This window comes from Colletotrichum abscissum (assembly GCF_030869225.1).
Source record: "Colletotrichum abscissum strain IMI 504890 chromosome Unknown Scaffold_40.1, whole genome shotgun sequence".
NCBI classification, from domain to species: Eukaryota; Fungi; Ascomycota; class Sordariomycetes; order Glomerellales; family Glomerellaceae; genus Colletotrichum; species Colletotrichum abscissum.
This window is the reverse complement of record NW_026850321.1, coordinates 401,596-420,005: the sequence shown is the minus strand read 5'-3', so window position 1 is coordinate 420,005 and position 18,410 is coordinate 401,596. Positions and strand designations below refer to the sequence as shown.

At 54.4% G+C, this 18,410-nt stretch overlaps 6 protein-coding genes across 6 annotated transcripts; 3 read left to right on the top strand and 3 right to left on the bottom strand.

Annotated features, from left to right (window-relative positions):
- Positions 1–961: 961 nt before the first annotated feature.
- Positions 962–2,250, bottom strand: CABS01_12872 (aminotransferase class I and II; the record flags this gene model as incomplete). Its single annotated transcript, XM_060546224.1, has 2 exons — positions 962–1,690; positions 1,747–2,250. The coding sequence occupies 2 exons, from the start codon at positions 2,248–2,250 to the stop codon at positions 962–964; spliced, it is 1,233 nt and encodes a 410-aa protein (XP_060395613.1).
- Positions 2,251–4,397: 2,147 nt separating this feature from the next.
- CABS01_12871 (ABC-2 type transporter) lies at positions 4,398–7,859 on the top strand (the record flags this gene model as incomplete). The annotated part of the gene is made up of 4 exons (XM_060546223.1): positions 4,398–4,549; positions 4,646–4,758; positions 4,827–5,123; positions 5,176–7,859. The coding sequence occupies 4 exons, from the start codon at positions 4,398–4,400 to the stop codon at positions 7,857–7,859; spliced, it is 3,246 nt and encodes a 1,081-aa protein (XP_060395612.1).
- Positions 7,860–8,338: 479 nt separating this feature from the next.
- CABS01_12870 (uncharacterized protein) lies at positions 8,339–9,277 on the bottom strand (the record flags this gene model as incomplete). The annotated part of the gene is made up of 1 exon (XM_060546222.1): positions 8,339–9,277. The coding sequence occupies one exon, from the start codon at positions 9,275–9,277 to the stop codon at positions 8,339–8,341; it is 939 nt and encodes a 312-aa protein (XP_060395611.1).
- Positions 9,278–9,682: 405 nt separating this feature from the next.
- Positions 9,683–12,179, top strand: CABS01_12869 (NGP1NT domain-containing protein; the record flags this gene model as incomplete). The annotated part of the gene is made up of 4 exons (XM_060546221.1): positions 9,683–9,978; positions 10,044–10,776; positions 11,115–11,391; positions 11,449–12,179. Coding segments are annotated over 4 exons (2,037 nt in total), but the record flags the coding sequence as incomplete, so codon positions are not given.
- Positions 12,180–14,250: 2,071 nt separating this feature from the next.
- CABS01_12868 (PAP2 superfamily protein) lies at positions 14,251–15,409 on the top strand (the record flags this gene model as incomplete). Its single annotated transcript, XM_060546220.1, has 2 exons — positions 14,251–14,956; positions 15,021–15,409. 2 exons carry the CDS (start codon positions 14,251–14,253, stop codon positions 15,407–15,409), a joined length of 1,095 nt encoding a protein of 364 aa, XP_060395609.1.
- Positions 15,410–15,758: 349 nt separating this feature from the next.
- On the bottom strand, positions 15,759–17,586 carry CABS01_12867 (uncharacterized protein; the record flags this gene model as incomplete). Its single annotated transcript, XM_060546219.1, has 5 exons — positions 15,759–16,001; positions 16,044–16,744; positions 16,819–16,898; positions 16,974–17,060; positions 17,123–17,586. The coding sequence occupies 5 exons, from the start codon at positions 17,584–17,586 to the stop codon at positions 15,759–15,761; spliced, it is 1,575 nt and encodes a 524-aa protein (XP_060395608.1).
- Positions 17,587–18,410: the final 824 nt, after the last annotated feature.

Below are 18,410 nucleotides of genomic sequence, written 5' to 3'. Positions count from 1 at the left end.
GGCTGGGTGCTTCCAGGAACTCAAGTGTAGGGTCAAAGCCTGGTTTCCAAAGCATGGCTTGGGAAGTTAACGACGTACCTTCTGTGATGCTTCATACGGATATACCAGAGGAACGAAGGCAGACGTACGCATAGGAATGTCCGTTTGGCATCTATCTGATGGGGATATTGGCGGGGAATGAGACGTGGGCTTCAGTTTGTAAGGCCTCCGACAAGACTTGTAGAACAAATTTTGTCAACGTCAGAAAGACCGCGCGCAACGTCTTGTAGTGGGAGCTTCTACAACCAATGATCTCAACGTGAATAATGTTTCCTTCTTTCCACAAATCCAAGCTGAATCAAAATAAATGGCTCTTGCATAAATTGCAGAGAAATATCTCCTGCATAAGTAATTTGTTGGAGATCTCTAGACTTCCTCGTGGTGAATATCTGCCTGGAATCTGGCATACCAGCCAAAAGCTGGGTACTCTACGACCGCTCCGGTTATGACATGGAGAGTCTTGGGGTCTCTCTACACCTGCACCGAGAATTATATTTACTTCGCAAAGACGACTAGGATTCGACTGGGTGGGTGTAAGGTATTGAAATGGTGCCGGAGAGAGATGTGTCTCAATTCGAGCGTTCTGAATGGGAAGCGAGAAGACATCTCGGCGGTGCATGGCTTTCGGCTTCAGCAACGCTCATCGACTAGCAGGGGTGAAGAGTCAAGATTCCTTGGATGAGGCAGTGAGAGCTTTGGGTCAGTCAATGTGCCGTTGCTCGAACTCCAGAAATAAAGCCTCCGTGGCACACAGGTCGGCAGCAGAACAGGTTCTTGGACTGCCTGAACAGCACAGAACGTATGAGGTATGAGGCCTGAGACTCGTATTGATCAAAACTTGATCACATCGTCAAATGCTTCATGAGGTGGCGTGACCATTCGAATAGCCAAGCATGTCATGATGGCTTCAAGCAGACACCTACTACTCCGGGAACGCTACACGCATGTACGCCTCAAGTTTCTCGAGAGCCTCCACAAGCACCTCGGTGTGACACACATACCCAATCCTCACGTACCCCTTAAAGTCCCTCCCATGACCAAAACACTTTGACCCCGGCACGAAGAACACATTCGTCTCCCTCAGCACATCCAAGCAGAACCGCACATCGTCCACCGGCTCGCCGCTCCTGTGGGTGAAGCGTATAAACGCAGTCGTTCCCGCCAACGGCCTCACCCAGGAGCACACGCCCTCGTGCTTCTCGATGAACGCTTCAAGGAGAGCCTTGTTGGTAACGGCGAGCCCGACGTTCCGATGTAGAAGCGGCGCATAGACGGGTGGTGATAGAGCGTAGGAGGCGATTTGGTCGTCGATTTGGGAGACGCTGATGGTGGTGTAGTCGCGGGCCGAGGCGACGGCTTGGATTATGGATTTCTCTGCGGAGGCGATCCAGCCGATGCGGATGCCGGCCAGGGCGTAGGATTTGGACATTGAGCCTGTGACGACGACTTTGGGGTAGCCAAAGGTTGTGAGGGGCGGGGGCACATCCGCGTCCCCGCTTGAGGAAGAGAAGAGCTTGTGGAAGAGGGGGCGGTAGACTTCGTCTGAGAAGAGGACGATGTCCCTGGCTTTGGCGAAGGCGACGAGAGAGGCGAGGACTGGTGTTGGGATGGGTATGCCGGTTGGATTGTTTGGGTTGTTGATGATGATCATCTGATGAACGGACTTAGTTCCAAAGGGCTGTCGTCATGAATGAGAAGATGAATTACCTTTGTGTTGGGCCTGACGAGGGCCTCGAGTTCGCTCACATCCGGCACAAAGCCGTTCTCCTCCTTGAGCCTCCACAAGGAGACATCCGCGCCGAGACTCTCGGGGACGCTGTAGAGCTGCTGGTACGTGGGATACACGCATATGACATGGTCGCCGGGGTTCACCAGGGTGTACAGCAGGAGGAAGTTGGCACCGATGGCGCCCTGCGTGATGAGCACGTCGTCTTCACAGAGCACGTCGGGAGTTGAGCCATCCGAGCCGGCCCCGGCGCCGCTACAGAGCGCCGCGACTTTCTGACGGAGCCGGGCGGAGCCGCGGATGGGGCCGTAGACTAGCTTTGTGGAGAGGTCGACGGGGCCGGGCGCGTGCTTGTCTTCGGAGAGGGTGACTAGGTCATTTACGGAGACGGAGGCGGCGCAGGTCTCGGCGATGTTGAGGCAGCCCGGGGTGGTCTCGTACTCGTCCATCCATTGCTCCACGTCGAAGGCCGATATCCGGACCATTGTTGGGGGAGGGGGAAAGGGGGCTGGGCTGTGCGGGATGCGGGATTTGCTGGATTGGGGGATTCAGGATGATGGCATTTGAGCCGAGAAGAGGAGGTCCAGTGGGCAGCAATAAGCTTGGTGAGTGAGAGGGTAGGAGGAACGTGGAGAAGCGAGGCTTTTGCGATTTGCGCCGGGTATGGAATGATACAATGCCAAGGCTGGCGGGATTATGGGAAACTGAGATCTCAAACAAGAGTCATGGTCACTTTTGCTTATACATACACAGACAAACACAGACAAACACACTCGCACAGTTGCTCCGACCTCGTCCATAAGGCGACTAAGGGCAATCCCGCGTATCAGCACGGACGGGATGCGTCTTCGGACTGCTCAGAGAAACATTGGACACCCTGAGCACACGGCGGCGTCCCGGGCCTAACGCATGCCAATGGCCCGTCAACAGGGTACGCATTGGAGACCGTCTGCCAGTAGGAAGACTCTCCGCGGGCACAGATGTACGGGATTGCGTTGTTGGAGAAAAGTATAATGCCCTGGATGTTGGGTACCTGAGTGAGGTTCCATTCAATGCGGGGAGCAAAAGCAAAGGTAAAACAACGAGATCGCCTTGGGCTGAGATGAGCTGTGGCTGGAGCTTCTAGCTTCGGTGACAAACGTAAGGAATCTTAACTAAGACCGAGGTAAAACGAGGATAAACTAGATGTTAGCTCTTGGTGTGCCAATGATCCGGTGTTTGTATCGTATCGTATCGTATCGGGTCAGTGCCAGTTCCAGCGACAGTTTCTACTTCCAAGGTAGCCAAAACATGTATGAGATGCCTTTGAGCTATTCTGCTTGATCGGCATAGCTGAAGATGATAATCTGTTGGGTTCAAGGAATCACCTGCAGCTGTACTTCATCAGGCTCGACGTTGCTTGTGAGGCCACTGGCTCTAGTCCCTAAGGAAGCCCATCGTCTGTACTCTGTTGAACTGTGCCATGGATTATTGTTTGTTCGGAATCAAGTACCATAGTCCCTTCAGGTTCGGCCAGTCGAACTATGTAAAAATGGAGTTCACCACGAGTGGCAGATCCACCTGAGAGTCAGATGAGTGGCAGATGGACATCCCTGGTGCTTGATTCTACGCTTAGATGTGCAATCGCATTGTATCGATGTGTTTCAATGGCGACGTTGCTGGTGGTAAGTGTCAGGTCGCAGAGTGTAATGCTCATGGATCTCGTAGTTGGCAGGCGCCTTCCCTGCATGTTTGTCTGCATTGGGCAGTAGACGGCATGAGCTAAGATGTTGAGGTAACTCCTCATCTACACACTGCGTACACTACTCCGTAGATAGGCACCGAGAACTCGAGGGAGGGGGAAACAAAGAGTCGAACTATTCTTAGCGTCTTGTCTCGTCCCGTCCCATGGAACTGGTTGACCGAGGGAAATGGCGGGGGTTTGGCCTCTGGGGAACAAGAGAAGAAGTCTGACAGATTGCGCTACAGAATGCTAAGGGCAATGGAAAGGCACCGGACGTAGGTATCTACGAATACGTACCCAGGCACATGGTCAACGAACCTGAAGCCTCAGGCTCTTTGCGGTACGAACTCGGTAGGTTCAGCCACCCCACGGGACGCTGATGCGTGTTTCCGACTGGCACAGTGGGGTCCCCAGCCTGTCGAGGTACGTCTCCTACAAATCTATCCACTGTGACGCCACCGCCACCTCACGATTGGACCGTCCCGTCCAGCTGGAGACACCTCGGAAGCGGGTACGTACCGCAGTAAGGTACCAGCAAGCCGCGTCGCTGGTTGCTGGGCGCTGGATTGCTGGGTGCTTGCTGCTGCGGGTTATTATCGGCCGGTGGTACCTCTGTTATCGGCTCGGTGCCTTGGTCCAGCGCAGGTCATCCACGTCTGCTTCACACGCCTCCTCCCGCAGGCCAAGAGCTTCCACTCCTCCTCCATCCTCCGCCGCTCTGTTCGCAGCCGTGTCCATCTCCGTTGGGTCCAGTTCAGTCCAGTCTATGATCTGACCTTCTTTCTCCCCTCTCTGATCTGCTCCCAACATACACCTCACCTTCCTTTGACATCGACATCTCTCCCGCCACCACTCTTGATCTGCTGGCATCCGACTCGGTGTCTAGTCCGCCACTTCAACACGCCCATCATGGCTCCTCCCGCCTTGAGGAGCCTCCTCATCGGGGCTCTGGCATGTCTTCCTCTCCTGGCTTCGGCTCAGCGCAACTATTCCACCACGGCCGATATGCTGCGTGCCCAGCTCACCTTACTCGACGACCGGCCTTCTGATTGTCCTCCATGGTGAGTGCTTTTCCATCGAGAGGTCGCAATCTCGCGATCATGCTGCCATCACCTCTGCCTTCAACTCCCCAATGCTAACATACATCCTTTGCGCAGCTTCAACTGTCTTCTCCCTGCCCACAAGTGTACCCAGTTTGCCGGCTGCAATGACTTCACCGGCAAATGTAGCTGTCCCGAGGGCTTCGGCGGCGATGACTGTCTCGATCCACGTACGTCCACACGTTCCCCCGCCCTGCAGTCGCACAAGTTTGGCGCATCACTGACACGTACTCCATAGTGTGCGGATCTCTCTCCCGTGGCGATAACACCGATAGACCCCGACGAACCGGTGACAATTGCGAATGCGACGACGGCTGGACCGGCATCAACTGCAACGTCTGCACAGAAAATAAGGCCTGCGACGCACTCATGGAAACTAAGGAGGGAGGTGTCTGCTACCAGAACGGCGAGGTCATCAACCACAACTACCAAATCTGCGATGTCACCAACAAGAAGATTACCGACCTTCTCGGAGAGAAGCGCCCTCAAGTCACCTTTACCTGCAAGAAAGAAGAGGGCAGCTGCGATTTCCAATGTAGGCCTATCGTCCGTACACTTGGAACAGTGACCAAGCTAACCTGCTCTAGTCTGGGTCGATGAACGTGAATCCTTCTACTGCCATTTGAACGAGTGCAGCTCAAACGCCGATATCAACGACAGCCAGAACAGCACCGACTACAAGTGTAACAAGATCCAATGCGACTGCATCCCGGATCGCATGCTCTGTGGCGAAAACGGCTCCGTCGACATCGGCGAATTCTTGGTAGAGGAGATCAAGGGCCCCGCAGAGTTCCAGTGCTTGCAGAAGAATGGAGGCGTCAACAACTGTGCCTTCAAAGAGCCCGCCATGGACGACCTGATTCTGTCCTTGATCGGCGACAGTAGCATCCAACTGAGCTGTCGCTCTGGAGAGTGTCTGTACCACACCGAAGTCCCTGGTTACGAAAGGCCGGTCAAGAAGATCAACACCCCACTCATCGCCAGTATTATCGCCGCATGCTCCCTTTTCGTTGTCGCCGTCATCCTCCTCACGTGGTACCTCTCTCGCCGACAGTTCAAATATGGCGCCATCGCTTTGGACGACTCCGACGACGAAAGCTTGAAGCTCATGGCTGATCACAAGCCTGCCTCTCTCTACTTTGAGAATGTCGCCTACGAGCTCAACGGAAAGAGAATCTTGAACAACATCCAGGGTATGGCCCATCCCGGAGAGGTGACCGCCATTATGGGTGCCTCAGGAGCTGGCAAGACCACTTTCCTCGATATTCTCGCACGAAAGAACAAGAGAGGTCAAGTCTCTGGCGACTTCTTCGTCAACGGCGAAAAGGTTACAGACATCGAATACAAGAACGTCATCGGTTTTGTCGACCAAGAGGATACCATGCTGCCCACCCTGACCGTGCACGAGACCATTTTGACGAGTGCCCTTCTTCGCCTGCCCCGGAACATGGGTCGTGCTGCCAAGGAGCAACGCGTTTTCGAAGTTGAGAAGCAGCTGGGCATTTACCACATTCGGGACTCTCTTATCGGCTCTGAGGAAGGCAAGGGCCGAGGTATCTCTGGTGGAGAGAAGCGCAGAGTCGGCATTGCCTGCGAACTCGTTACGAGCCCCTCTATTCTGTTCTTGGACGAACCCACCAGCGGCCTGGATGCTTACAACGCTTTTAATGTCATTGAATGCCTCGTCACGTTGGCCAAGAACTACAAGCGTACTGTCGTCTTCACTATTCACCAGCCGCGGTCCAACATTGTTGCACTTTTCGACAGACTAGTTCTGCTGGCTCGTGGTGGCGCGGTTTACTCAGGACCTTTCTCTCAGTGCCAGGCCTACTTCGACCACATTGGCTACTCGTGCCCTCCAGGCTTCAACATTGCTGATTACCTTGTCGATCTCACCATGCATGCCGGTGCCTCTACTTTGGAAGATGATGGAGCTCTGAACGCCGATGTTGCCAGCCTGGGCCCCAGCAGCACGACTGCTGTTAAGTCTATCGCAAGCATTTCTGGCGGTTCAATCGGTGACGACAGCCTTGTTGAGTCTTCGTCTTCGCGTCCCAAGAACCACCGCCGTGATTCCGTCAAGATTCGCCAAGAAAGAGAGCTCTTCACTCGTCGCAAGAACACCGTTGACACGGCTGCTTCATCGGATGCCGGAGGTGAGGATGTCGGATCGTATAAGCTTCAAAATCAATCCGGCTTTGTCCCGCCGGCCAATGCTGAAGACCCTCACGATCTCCCCCCTGCCGCATATGACGGAACTGATCTCGACGTCTTGATTCGATCTTTCGCCGAGTCTGATATCGCCGGCTCTACGCACGATGAAATTCAGCAGTCTATCACTGCCGCTCAAGGCGCCAATGGACAGAATGCCAACGGTTATAACCCTGAGGGACCCAACATTCACATCAGCGCCATCGGCAAGGGCTATGTCCGCGTTGGCTATACTCGCCAGTTCATCATTCTGTCTCAACGCACGTGGAAGAACCTCTACAGGAACCCTATTCTCATGCTGACCCACTACGCCATTGCCATCCTCCTCGCCGTGCTGTCTGGTTACCTTTTCTATGGATTGACCGATGACATTCCGGGTTTCCAGAACCGTCTGGGTCTTTTCTTCTTCCTCCTGGCCTTGTTCGGATTCAGCACACTGACCAGCTTGAACGTCTTCGCCACTGAGAGACTCTTGTTCGTCCGAGAGCGCGCTAACGGCTACTACTCCCCCATCACCTACTTTGCGGCCAAGATTTTGTTCGACATTATCCCGTTACGAATCATCCCGCCGCTTCTCATGGGTGCTATCATCTACCCGATGACTGGCTTGGTTCCGGATGCCAGCCACTTCTTCAAATTCATTCTCGTTCTGGTCTTGTTCAACTTCGCTGCCGCGGCGATCTGCCTCTTCATCGGCATTATCTGCAAGGACGGTGGAGTGGCCAACCTGATTGGTAGCTTGGTCATGTTGTTCAGCTTGCTCTTCGCTGGTCTGCTGCTCAACCACAACGCCATCCCCAAGGCTGCTCTTTGGCTCCAGATGCTGTCTATCTTCCATTACGGTTTCGAGTCGCTCATTGTCAATGAGGTGCTCCAGCTCACGCTGGTGGATAAGAAGTACGGTCTGGACATCACTGTTCCTGGAGCCGCCATCTTGAGCTCCTTCGGTTTCAACAACGACGCCCTTTGGACCGATGTCGTCAGCCTCGGTACCTTTGGAGTTGTCTTCCTTGTTCTTGCCTATGGCGCCATGCACTTCCTTCTTGTCGAGAAGAGATAAACATCATGTGTGGTCAACTCGAGACGACGTTCTAGGCACTGTTTGGTATACAATTGTAAGAATACAAGCGTGACGGCCACTGTAGCAAGAGCCGCAACAGCTTCGGGTCATTTCATAGAGACCACACACACAGAGATACATACAGCAAGTTTCCTTTCGAATGGCAATAATCTGTCAATGTGCATATGGGCACCTTCACGGCGTTGGAGGATTGTCATGTCGTTTATAGTTTGACATTGATGGCTTTATAATGCTACAGAGAATTGATAGTAGTACAAGTTGGCTTGTGCGCTCCACGGCGGCCCTGCAACCGGAATTTGGTATGGTGATATGCAGAGACTATGACCCAAAGCCACCACAACGTACAAATGTGAGATGGTCCAACGGCCAAAACACCATTTTGATATTTTTGATACAACCCACCGAATGTGCCGACTCTCCAAGCTGAACGGCGGGCCATTTCTGACGTGTGAACCCCTTTACTCCATCTTGCCGCCCGTCAGCTCCTCGGCAATCGACTTCTGCCTCTTGACGGTCCTGTCCTGGTCGCTCGTCTGGAAGTCGATGGCCCGCTGCTGCGTTCTCAGCATGTCGTCCAGCATGGACTGCACCGTCGGCGGCTGTCCCCAGACGTCCCAGGCGTTGTCGGCGTCGTGGGCCATGGACTTGCCCTGGCGCTTCCAGAAGTCCTCGGAGAAGAGCTGGTCCAGGTGCTTGCCCAGCTCCTCCTCGGTGACGATGAACTTGGAGGCGTTGATGTACAGCTCCATGAGGGCATCCTGTCTCGCCTCGCTCTTCTTGGCGGCGAGCCTGGCCGTCCGCGCCTTGCTAGCGTTGGCCTGGTCGTAGCGATCCTTGTTGGGTGCGACAGAGGCAGACTCGACAAGGGAGGAGAGAACGGAGCCGCGGGTGAGGCGGTCGTCTGCGCGCTCGGGGGCGACGGCGGCGCGTTGGTGGTCGCGGAGGCGACGCTGTCTCTCGGCGGTGACGGTCTCGACGCCCTCCTGCTTGCGCTGGTAGAGCCCCTGAAGGGCGATGCCGAGGTTCTCGCGGCGGGACTCGGCCATGCGGCGGCGGTGCTCGAGGCGGGAGCCGGGAGGGGCGGGCTTCGTGGACGAGGCGCTGGTGGGCGCGGGTGCGGTCTCGAGGAGGTACGAGGGCTGGACTTTGCGGTCGTTTTCCTTTGCTGGGAAGACGTCGCGGGGCGTGGGGAGGGTGCCCTTTACGATGGGGGGCTTCTCCTCAGAGGCCTGGGATTGGGGCGGCGTCGGGACCTTGATCCAGTCTGGGTGTTGGGGGGGCACCTTGAGCTGGGCCGTCGTGGAGGAGAAGGGTCGTGTGAGGTTGAGGGTGGCTTGTCTGGGGACGATCGTTGTCGGGAGGCGCGTCAGCCGCGCGCAGGAGCATCGTGACGACATTGCGGCCGGCTTGATAGGGTGTTCGGGGCCGTAGTCGCCTGGTTGTGAAAGGGCTGTCGGCAGGCGGGTTTGGGAATGGAGTCAATTCGTGGCTTGAGATGGGCAAGCTGCTTTGCTGTCGGGACGGTTGAACCTGAGAATTTCTCGATGGCGGCCCTGGGTTGGATAGGTATACGCTCGGGTGTGCAGTGAGTAGCAGCTCTGCGCTCCAAAGTTCTCCTTTGCTCAGTTGAGATTCCCGGTCTCTGAGGAAGATGCGAAAAAAGGGCCAGGCATTGGGGGGTGAAATTTGGAGCTGCAGCTGTGGAGACACCCCCTTCTTACCTGTGGCATCGTTCATTGGCTCCTCGGTGCAACGGCGGTTATTCGCCCCGAAGTGCTCCAGAAATTTTCAACAACTCCACTAAAAAATTCCCAAGGGACCCCACCACCCGCAAGAGAAAGAACTTCCTTTTTACTGCGCTTGAAGCTCCAACCTCCTTCTCTCAATCCTCTCTAAAAACTTCACCGACTCCAACTCCCGCCCAGTCTACCCCCCTCTCCCTCAGTCTTCCCTTTCTTTTCAATAAGGTCGACGACTGGGCGAGTTCGCGGTCACAAAAGATGGGAACCGGAAAGAAAGAGGCGAGCCGAAAGGTTCGCCAGGGCAAGACCGGCGATGGCATGGGCAATGTCAAGGTCAAGGGCGAAAATTTCTACCGGTAGGTTTCCAACTCTCCCTTGGCTCGGTATGCGCAAGCAGGTTGCTGACGTTACAATGCTGCAGCTCTGCCAAGCGGGTGAGGCAGTTGAACATGTACAAGGATGGCAAGCCTCAGCGCAACGCCGACGGCGAGATCACCAAGGCTGCCTCCTTCCAGAGCCGAGAAATCCCTAACGCCCGGATCGAGCCCAACCGCAAGTGGTTCGGCAACACTCGTGTCATCTCCCAGGAGAGCTTGACGGCGTTCCGGAGCGCCATGGCGGAGAAGACCGCGGACCCTTACTCGGTCCTGCTCAAGAGCAACAAGCTGCCCATGTCCTTGATCAAGGATGGTGCCGACAACGTCAACGGCATCAAGCAGCACCAGGCCAAGATGACGATCGAGACGTCCTCCTTCGGAGACACGTTCGGTCCCAAGTCTCAGCGGAAGCGCGTCAAGATTGGCGCCGGTTCCATTGCGGATTTGGCTGGCGAGGTCGACAAGGATCTTGACAAGTTCAACGAGCTCCAGGAGCGGAACAAGCTGCTCAGTGGCCAATCCGGTGGCGCGGACGAGGACGAGAGTCACGTCACCTTGTCGATCGAGCCCATCTTCAACAAGGGTCAGAGCAAGCGTATCTGGAACGAGCTGTACCGTGTGTTGGATTCTTCCGACGTTGTTATCCACGTCTTGGATGCTCGCGACCCTCTGGGAACGAGATGTCGCAGTGTCGAGAAGTACCTCCGCGAGGAGGCACCTCACAAGCATCTCATCTTTGTCTTGAACAAGACGGACTTGGTGCCTACCAGTGTTGCTGTAAGTTTCTCAAGCTCATTATTCTGTCCCCCCATCCCACACCCCAGTGTCTTTGTCAGGAAGCGTTCCGCACTCTTTGAGTGCTTACAATGGAAGTTCTCCGTTAAACACTGGGAAAATCGAGGGCTGTCTCGCTGTCCTGGTCCTTGGATCAGGGCTGATGGGATCCGTTTTGGATTTCCTATCATGAGACAGAATTGCTTCCGATGAGTTGAAGTCTGCCAGTGCTCTTTCGAGCCTTTCGATGGTGGTATTTCTTAGTAGTGAAGCATACATACCTTCCAGATCATTTTTGATTCTTCAATTGTTTGCTTCATGCAGAAGCTAATTCGATACAGGCCCGTTGGGTGAAGCACTTCTCAAAGGACAAGCCTACGCTGGCGATGCACTCTAGTCTGACGAATCCCTTTGGAAAGGGTAGTCTGATTGAGCTGCTCAGACAGTACGCCAAGCTCCACAGCGACCGCAAGCAGATCTCTGTTGGTCTCATCGGCTACCCTAATGTCGGCAAGAGTTCCATCGTCAACACCCTGAGACAGAAGAAGGTCGCCAACGTTGCACCGATTCCCGGTGAAACCAAGGTCTGGCAGTACATCACACTCACCCGCAAGATCTGTAAGTCATCGTTCCATTCCTTTCGACGTACTTCAACATAGAACTAATCTGTCATAGACATGATTGATTGCCCTGGTATTGTGCCGCCGTCGCAGACCGACACCCCTCAGGATCTTCTCCTGAGAGGTGTTGTTCGTGTTGAGAACGTTCACAACCCTGAGCAGTACATCCCTGCTGTGCTCGAGAAGGTGAAGACACATCACATGGAGAGAACATACGGACTCAAGGGTTGGACCAATCACGTGGAGTTCCTCGAGATGCTTGCCCGAAAGGGTGGTCGTCTGCTGAAGCACGGAGAGGCCGACTTGGACGGTGTTGCCAAGATGGTCCTCAACGACTTCATGCGTGGCAAGATCCCTTGGTTCACTCCCGCGCCTGTTGAAGAAGAAGGCACGGAGACTCCCGAGGGCATTGAGGGCCGTGGCGGCAGGCTTGGCGAGATGCCCCAGAAGCGGAAGCGTGACGCAACTGATGTGGCCGAGAGCGTGGCCGATACGTCAATGGGACCCTCCAGTGACGAAGAAGAAGGGGACGATGAGGAGTTTGAAGGTTTCGGGTCTGACGATGACAAGGCTGAGGGCGACAAGTCCTTGGCCGAGGCATCTGAAGACGCAGGTGAGGCCTCGGACGACATGATCCCGCTGGATGACATATCAGACGATGACTCTGCGAGTGAAGATGGTGGTGACGGCGCTGCCTCGGAGACAAGCTATAACACCTCGGTCCGTGCTGTATCGGATCGTAGTGCTAGCAACGCCTCGAAGAAGAGAAGAAAGACAAAGACGTGAAATCCTCAGGCGAGAACCTGCTAGATGAATCTCTTCCGCTGCAACGCCGAAGTTTCGGCAGCCTCACCAGTACAGGTGGGAAGCGGCGAGTCCACTTGAGTTGGGGCTGACTCGGAAAAAAACAAAACGAAACGAAAAGCGAGTTTGGCCGTACGGTCCGCAATTGGGGACCTTCAGGAACCGTCAGGCCTTTGTGCTGTGAAAATCACGGGCCAGCCAGGGCAGTCGTTTCACGACACCTCAATGTTTCCAGACATTGAGGCTGTTCAGCGTCGGCACCTGATTGCGGCTCTGCCGTGGGACGCAGATCCCGGGTTTCCGCCCTTCCCTGTTTCTCCAGCTAAGCACGGGCTCCAGCCGCGGGATGTTTCCCAAAGTTTATTCCCCCGCCATCTCTATCGAGGGATGTTACGCTCAGCGTTGTTACCGTATGATACCCCCAAATGATCTATCTCGATTGGCAAGTTGCCATCTGTAGATAGATATTGTCCATATTCAAAAGCCTCTTCAAAACGAGGTCTCTTCAGTTCAGAAAGAACCGAAGTCGAAACAAAAGAATGCAGAGATAGACATTCAATGGATTGGTCGCCGCCAGTCAGACAAGAATACAAAAACATGATTCACCGATGAAAACTTTGTTCCTGTGCCCTCTTTCCCCTCATGTTCCCTCTTTCGGCTTCTGTCGTTCCCTTTGTCGGTTGTCTCGCCGCGACGTCGGTCCTGCAACTTGAGCAGAAAAAAAAAAAAAACAGACATCGGCCAACAGAGAAACGGGGATTCGATGATATTGATTAAAGTTCCGACGTAAGGTTCCTCGTCACGACTAAGCAGGAGAGTTTCCCTCAACGTCCACCCGGCTCAATTAGCGAACCTGACCCGACTTGACTCTTTCCTCATTGAAAAGCAAAGTTTGTTCTTTCTTTCGCTTGTGTCTGCAAAGGAAGGATTTCCTTCTTTTCATCTAGCGTGGAAACGGTCCTTTTCTTCTTGGCTCTCCTACTCTATCTGGCACTACCACCCCCCTCCCCCCTCTCCTTCCCCCTCCATCTCGATTGCGGAAAGAGAAGTGTGTCGACGATCGTCTGATGACTATGAGTCGTGAGAGAAGGTTTATTTAGAGTTCTTACAACGTCCTTCTCCGATTCGAGACTTGGAGGACTCAACTCAACGACAACCAACACACACACATTCACACGCAGGCGTCTCTTTGGAGGAACAATTCCGACGAGAAGGCAAGTCTCCGTCGACCCCACGTGGACCGTGTAATCCGATGTTTTGCTTGTCTGGTTTCTCTCGCCCTCTTTCCTGTTCCCTCTCTGCCTTGGTTTTTGTCTCTTGCTGGATGGCAGAACACCCCTTGCCCTTGTCCACATGTAGGTACCTCACCTCACCTTACCTTACCTTGCCGGGTACGCTTCTTTCCAATCTCCTCATGATGAGTCGAACATCGTGGAAACCAAACACACCGGTCTGTCCGTCACACCCCTCTTCCGCCTCCTCTCGTCCCCTCACTTCTCGCCCAACGGTGTGTGTGCCTTCCTTACTCGGATTTTCTGCTCTCGGGTAACTAGTCAAGTCAAAAAGACTATTTCGTGTTCGTCAGTATTGTATGCGAGGGTGGGTGTGTGTACAGATGTTTGAACCCCGCCTCGCCTTTCCCTTTCGTAGATCGAGACAAGAACGAGGGAACTTCGGCAAATACTCAAACTTCAGGGTGGTTTCTAAAAGCATAAAAAGATGAAAGTCTTCCTCCCGCTAGAGTGTTAATCTCCTTACCTCTTCACCCCTTTTCTCATACGAACACCACCACCCAGCATTCGCTTCTGGTTGTGCTGGAAGAAGGATCAAAAGGCTTCTTCTTTCTTGTAAACCTTACCCAGCACATCATCCTTTTTCTCCCCCTGAACACGGGCCATCATCACGAGGTTGTGACTTTTTGTTTTTACCTCGGAGCCCTAGATTACGGGTTGTCGTCCTTCCTAGTAAAACCATCATCAACTCCTAGTCTCTAGCAGACGTGAACGGAGCAACACACATCAAAGCACAGCATAGGAGAACCAAGAGGAAGAAGATGCGTCTTTCTTTAGTTACAGTTGTATCCCTGGCCACGAGCTCTCTCGCTCTAGCCCTCGTGCCCAGGGAGACTAACAACACCATGGATTCGGAACATAACCCCGGAGGTGGAGGAGGAGGCGGCGGTCGCGGCGGTGGAGAGTGTAAGGGCGGTGACAAGCCGCCCGGTATGCCCGGTGGTGGCGGCGGCGGTGGTGGAGGTGGAGGTCACGGAGGCGGCGGCGAGGGCGGAGGCAAGCCTGGTGAAGGCGGCGGAAACGGTGGTGGAGGGGGCGGTAAGGGTGGAGATGACTGCAAGGGCGGTCACGGAGGCAAGCAGCCGCCTGGTATGCCTCCCGGTATGCCCGGTGGAGGTGGTGACAAGCCTCCCGGCATGCCTGGTATGCCCGGTGGAGGCGGTGGTGGTGGAAAGGGAGGAGATGACTGCAAAGGAGGCAACGGAGGCGGTCATGGAGGTGGTGGAGGCGGGGGCGACAAGCCGGGCGGTGACAAGCCTGGCGGCGGTGGAGGTGGTGGAGGAGGAGGAAAAGGCGGCGGCGGCATGACGGAATGCAACTCATTCCGCATGCGAGCCAAGGGCTCCGTCTCGGGCTGGGTCGGCCAACTGGAAAGCGGCCAGCTGAGAATCGGCCTCGAGCCCGTCATCCTCCGCATGGAAAAGGGCGAGATTGTCGATACCCGCCGACGCGGCATGTGGTGGACTCGTAAGTTTTGAGCCATTCTACCCTCCACTTCCAATAAACCAGATGGACTAACATATGTGAACAGCCCCTACCGAGACACTCCAGTGTGACCCGGGACAGAAGCCCGACAAGGGTTGGAGCGTAGGCTGCGACGGCAAGATGACGTTCCAGGAGCAGACGCGGTACTTCCAGTGCGAGGCCGAGAACCAGACGTACAACCTGTACAAGAAGAACGACCAGGGCGTCAACTGTGGTGAGATTACGCTCTACATGAGTGGTTGTGGGCGTGGAGAGGGCATGGGTGATAAGCCTCCTGGCGGCGGCGGTGACAAGCCCCCCGGAGGGGGAGGTGACAAGCCTCCCGGGGGGGGTGGAGGTGGTGGTGGCCACGGAGGCGGAGGAATGTCTCCTCCTGCTAATGGGACGGCCACCCCTCAGAACGGAACCAAGCCCATGCCGCCTCCTGGAAGGTGATTGTTGAGGTTAAGGATAGCAATGTTGACCTCCGGCTGAGGCTTAAGATGTGTGTTGAGCACACTCAGACTGATTAAAGATTGATGTAGAAGGCATCAGTCTTGGGGATGGATCGCTTCAACGCGGGACCACGGGTTTGTTCACGCTTTGCATGCAAGATGTCCCGTATAAAGTAATACAAGGGAAGGATACTTTTCCTAATCAATACATGTACTCATAAACGCTTCGTCGCGATTCTGATGGCTATTCAGATCTGAACCTCATAGCCAGTTCCCAAAGTAAACCTTGTTCTCCAAGTGAGGAAGAGTTCCATCCAAACTCCTATGACCCAAGTATTGACGATTAATAATCATTCGTCAAAATTTAAATCGCAATATTCGAAGAGACCCGGCTGATCCTCGTCATCCTGGTTCGGAATACCAAGAATGTCATTGGCTTCCTTGACCCAAGACGGCGTCGGACCCGTATTAGGTATCGCAGCCGGGACATCATAGTCATGAGCCATGACAGATTGAGTGCCTTCGCCAAGCCTAGCGCCCATCCAGGCATCCTTTGCGTTCGGCTTGAAGCGCTGATCCTTTGTTTCCTCGACCTGAGTCGGGGGCATGGCCGGGTTCTATCCGGGACCAAGCACCCACGAAGCGGCGCTCGACTCTGTAAAGCCAGTGAACTCGCCCTTCTTGCCCCACTGGGCGGTGCCAGTCTCACAGGGCTCGACGTCGAGAATGGCTTCGTTGGTGTGAATGTCGTACGTGACCATGTTGCCGTGAGCATCGGGGCGTGTCTCGGCGATAGGGTTGGGCTCGCCAGTGTACGGATCAACGAGGCAGGTGAGGCGGCCGATATCGAAGGGGCCGCGGTAGCCGTTGTGAGCGAGGGTGCGCGCGTTGCCGACTCTGACTGCGATCTCCGCTGGAGGTGGGAGGATGTGCCCGAGTTGAGGGCTCTGGAGCAGGTCCAAGTTCCAAGCCGGGCCCGGGTTCGCGAGCAGGTCGTTCGGGGGCAAGGAAGGAGGCGGGTTGTTGGCTGCGAACGTGTTCATGGATGAGAATGCGTTGAAGAGTTCGTTCGGAGACATGGGAGGAGCCAGGTGGCTGAACGAGGAATCGATATTCATTCTCATACTACTCTGAGTCTGATGAACTTGGCTGCTCGAATGGCCGCGGTTTGTAATGATGAGCTCATCGCTGCTCGACTCGTCGGTGGTGCTCTCGAGCGACGGAGGAGGGAAATTGACACTTCGGAGGGCAGAGGGGATCAGGGGGCTGCTCGACTTCAGAGGTTTCTCCCGGCTGGTCATCTTAACGACTGAGGCTCTTCGGTTCTTGTCCATTTCTGTTTCCGAGATAGTAATTAGTGATATGAAATGACAAGTAAGAGATGATTAGCTGGGATGGGACGAATCTCACGGAGTCGCGCCTTCAAAGGGGCTTGCTGCCCGGACGAAAGCGCTGCCACCATCGGGTTCTGCACCGGACGACCACTGGGGCTGAATGTCGTCACATTCGCTGCGATTGATTAGCGGAGAAGCGGGCAAGTTCATAAGCATGGAGGTGAGACGTACGCGACGAGTGCTGCGGAGATGAGAAATTCATCACCGAGTGCTGGGGGACCCCGATCGGGCCGACGGGACTTGAAGTAATGGATTTTGCTATGTTGATTCAATGAGAAGTGCATCAGATAAATGGTTTTGGCTAATGGGATGAGACTCACGGAAAGAATGTTGCACAAGGGATGGCGGTATCGTCTGATGAGATGGAGTTGTAGATTGGGTGTTGGGGCACGAGACCGCTGAGCTCGCTAAGTTTGATCAGCGAGAATTCGACCCGGCCAAGGAGTATGGGAAACGTACCGGGGCGGAGTTGTGAAGGTGAAGAAGGTCTCAGGCTGGGACGGGGAGGTGTCGTCGTCTGGCTGCTCGAAGCTCTCCCAGCAGGAATGCTCGCAGGAGCAGCGCCGTCACCGCCAAATGGGCCCATGAATGCGAGAGGAGCACTGTCATTCATGCCGTTTCTTACCGATGTCTCGATCCAATGCCTTACAGTCGTAGAATTTCCACGTATCTGATCCCCTTGATTCTGGATTTCATCTTCACCTGGGTGTCCTGTGTCCTTTCGGTTGAGCCTTTCCAAAATCTTAGCCAGGGTCAGGGTCGTCAGCTTTTCGTTTTGGTCCATCGGTATGCCTATGGCGGGTAGAAATGGCTCCAGTTACTTCGAGTAACGCGAAGATTTTCGTTTCTGTAATTCTTCTGCTCGTTAGCTTCCATTTCTTGGAGGCTCTGTCATCTTGTATTTCGGAGAACGTTTGATTACATGTCGATGACTTACTTATCCAAGGTGAAATATGATAAGAAAGTGGGAGGTAAGAGAGGGATGAACATGTGGAAGAGATGCGGAAAGTAAAAGCGAGATGGATTATGGGAAGGATATAGCTTAAAGGCACGACTGCTTAGCCGTCGTTCAAGGCCTGTCTTCTAGGCCCGTGAGATATCGAGGCACCGAGCTTGACTTCGAGAGGAGTCTTGGACACTGTGGAAGAGTCTTGCTTCGAACAAGGACGAATATCGTCTGGCTGGTGCATTCCTATTGGGTTGCCGTGGCTATGGTGTATAACCCCAGCTTGCTTAACAAGGGATCATGAGGCCATGAAGTCCTAAGACCTCGATTCCTTTGACGACTTGCGCAAAAGAGCAAAGTGTTGTGCTAGCGGTGATCAAGTACTACTGAGACACGTCGATGCTACAAGTCAAGTCAAGATGAGACTTGAGAAGACTATGGGACTCTGGTTGAGACTCGATACAGAGGATGACGAGTAGCTCCCAAATAGAAAGGCGAATAAAGATGTAGCAAGTAGTATATGGGAGAAGTGACAGAACAAATTAGACGGCAGCGTACCGTACATTTGTCTTTGTTCTCATTGTTTCGACTCTCCCTGTGCATGTAGTAAGACTCTATATGTATCCCAGCATGCAGAAAGTCATCAAGAGAAAGGATGGGGA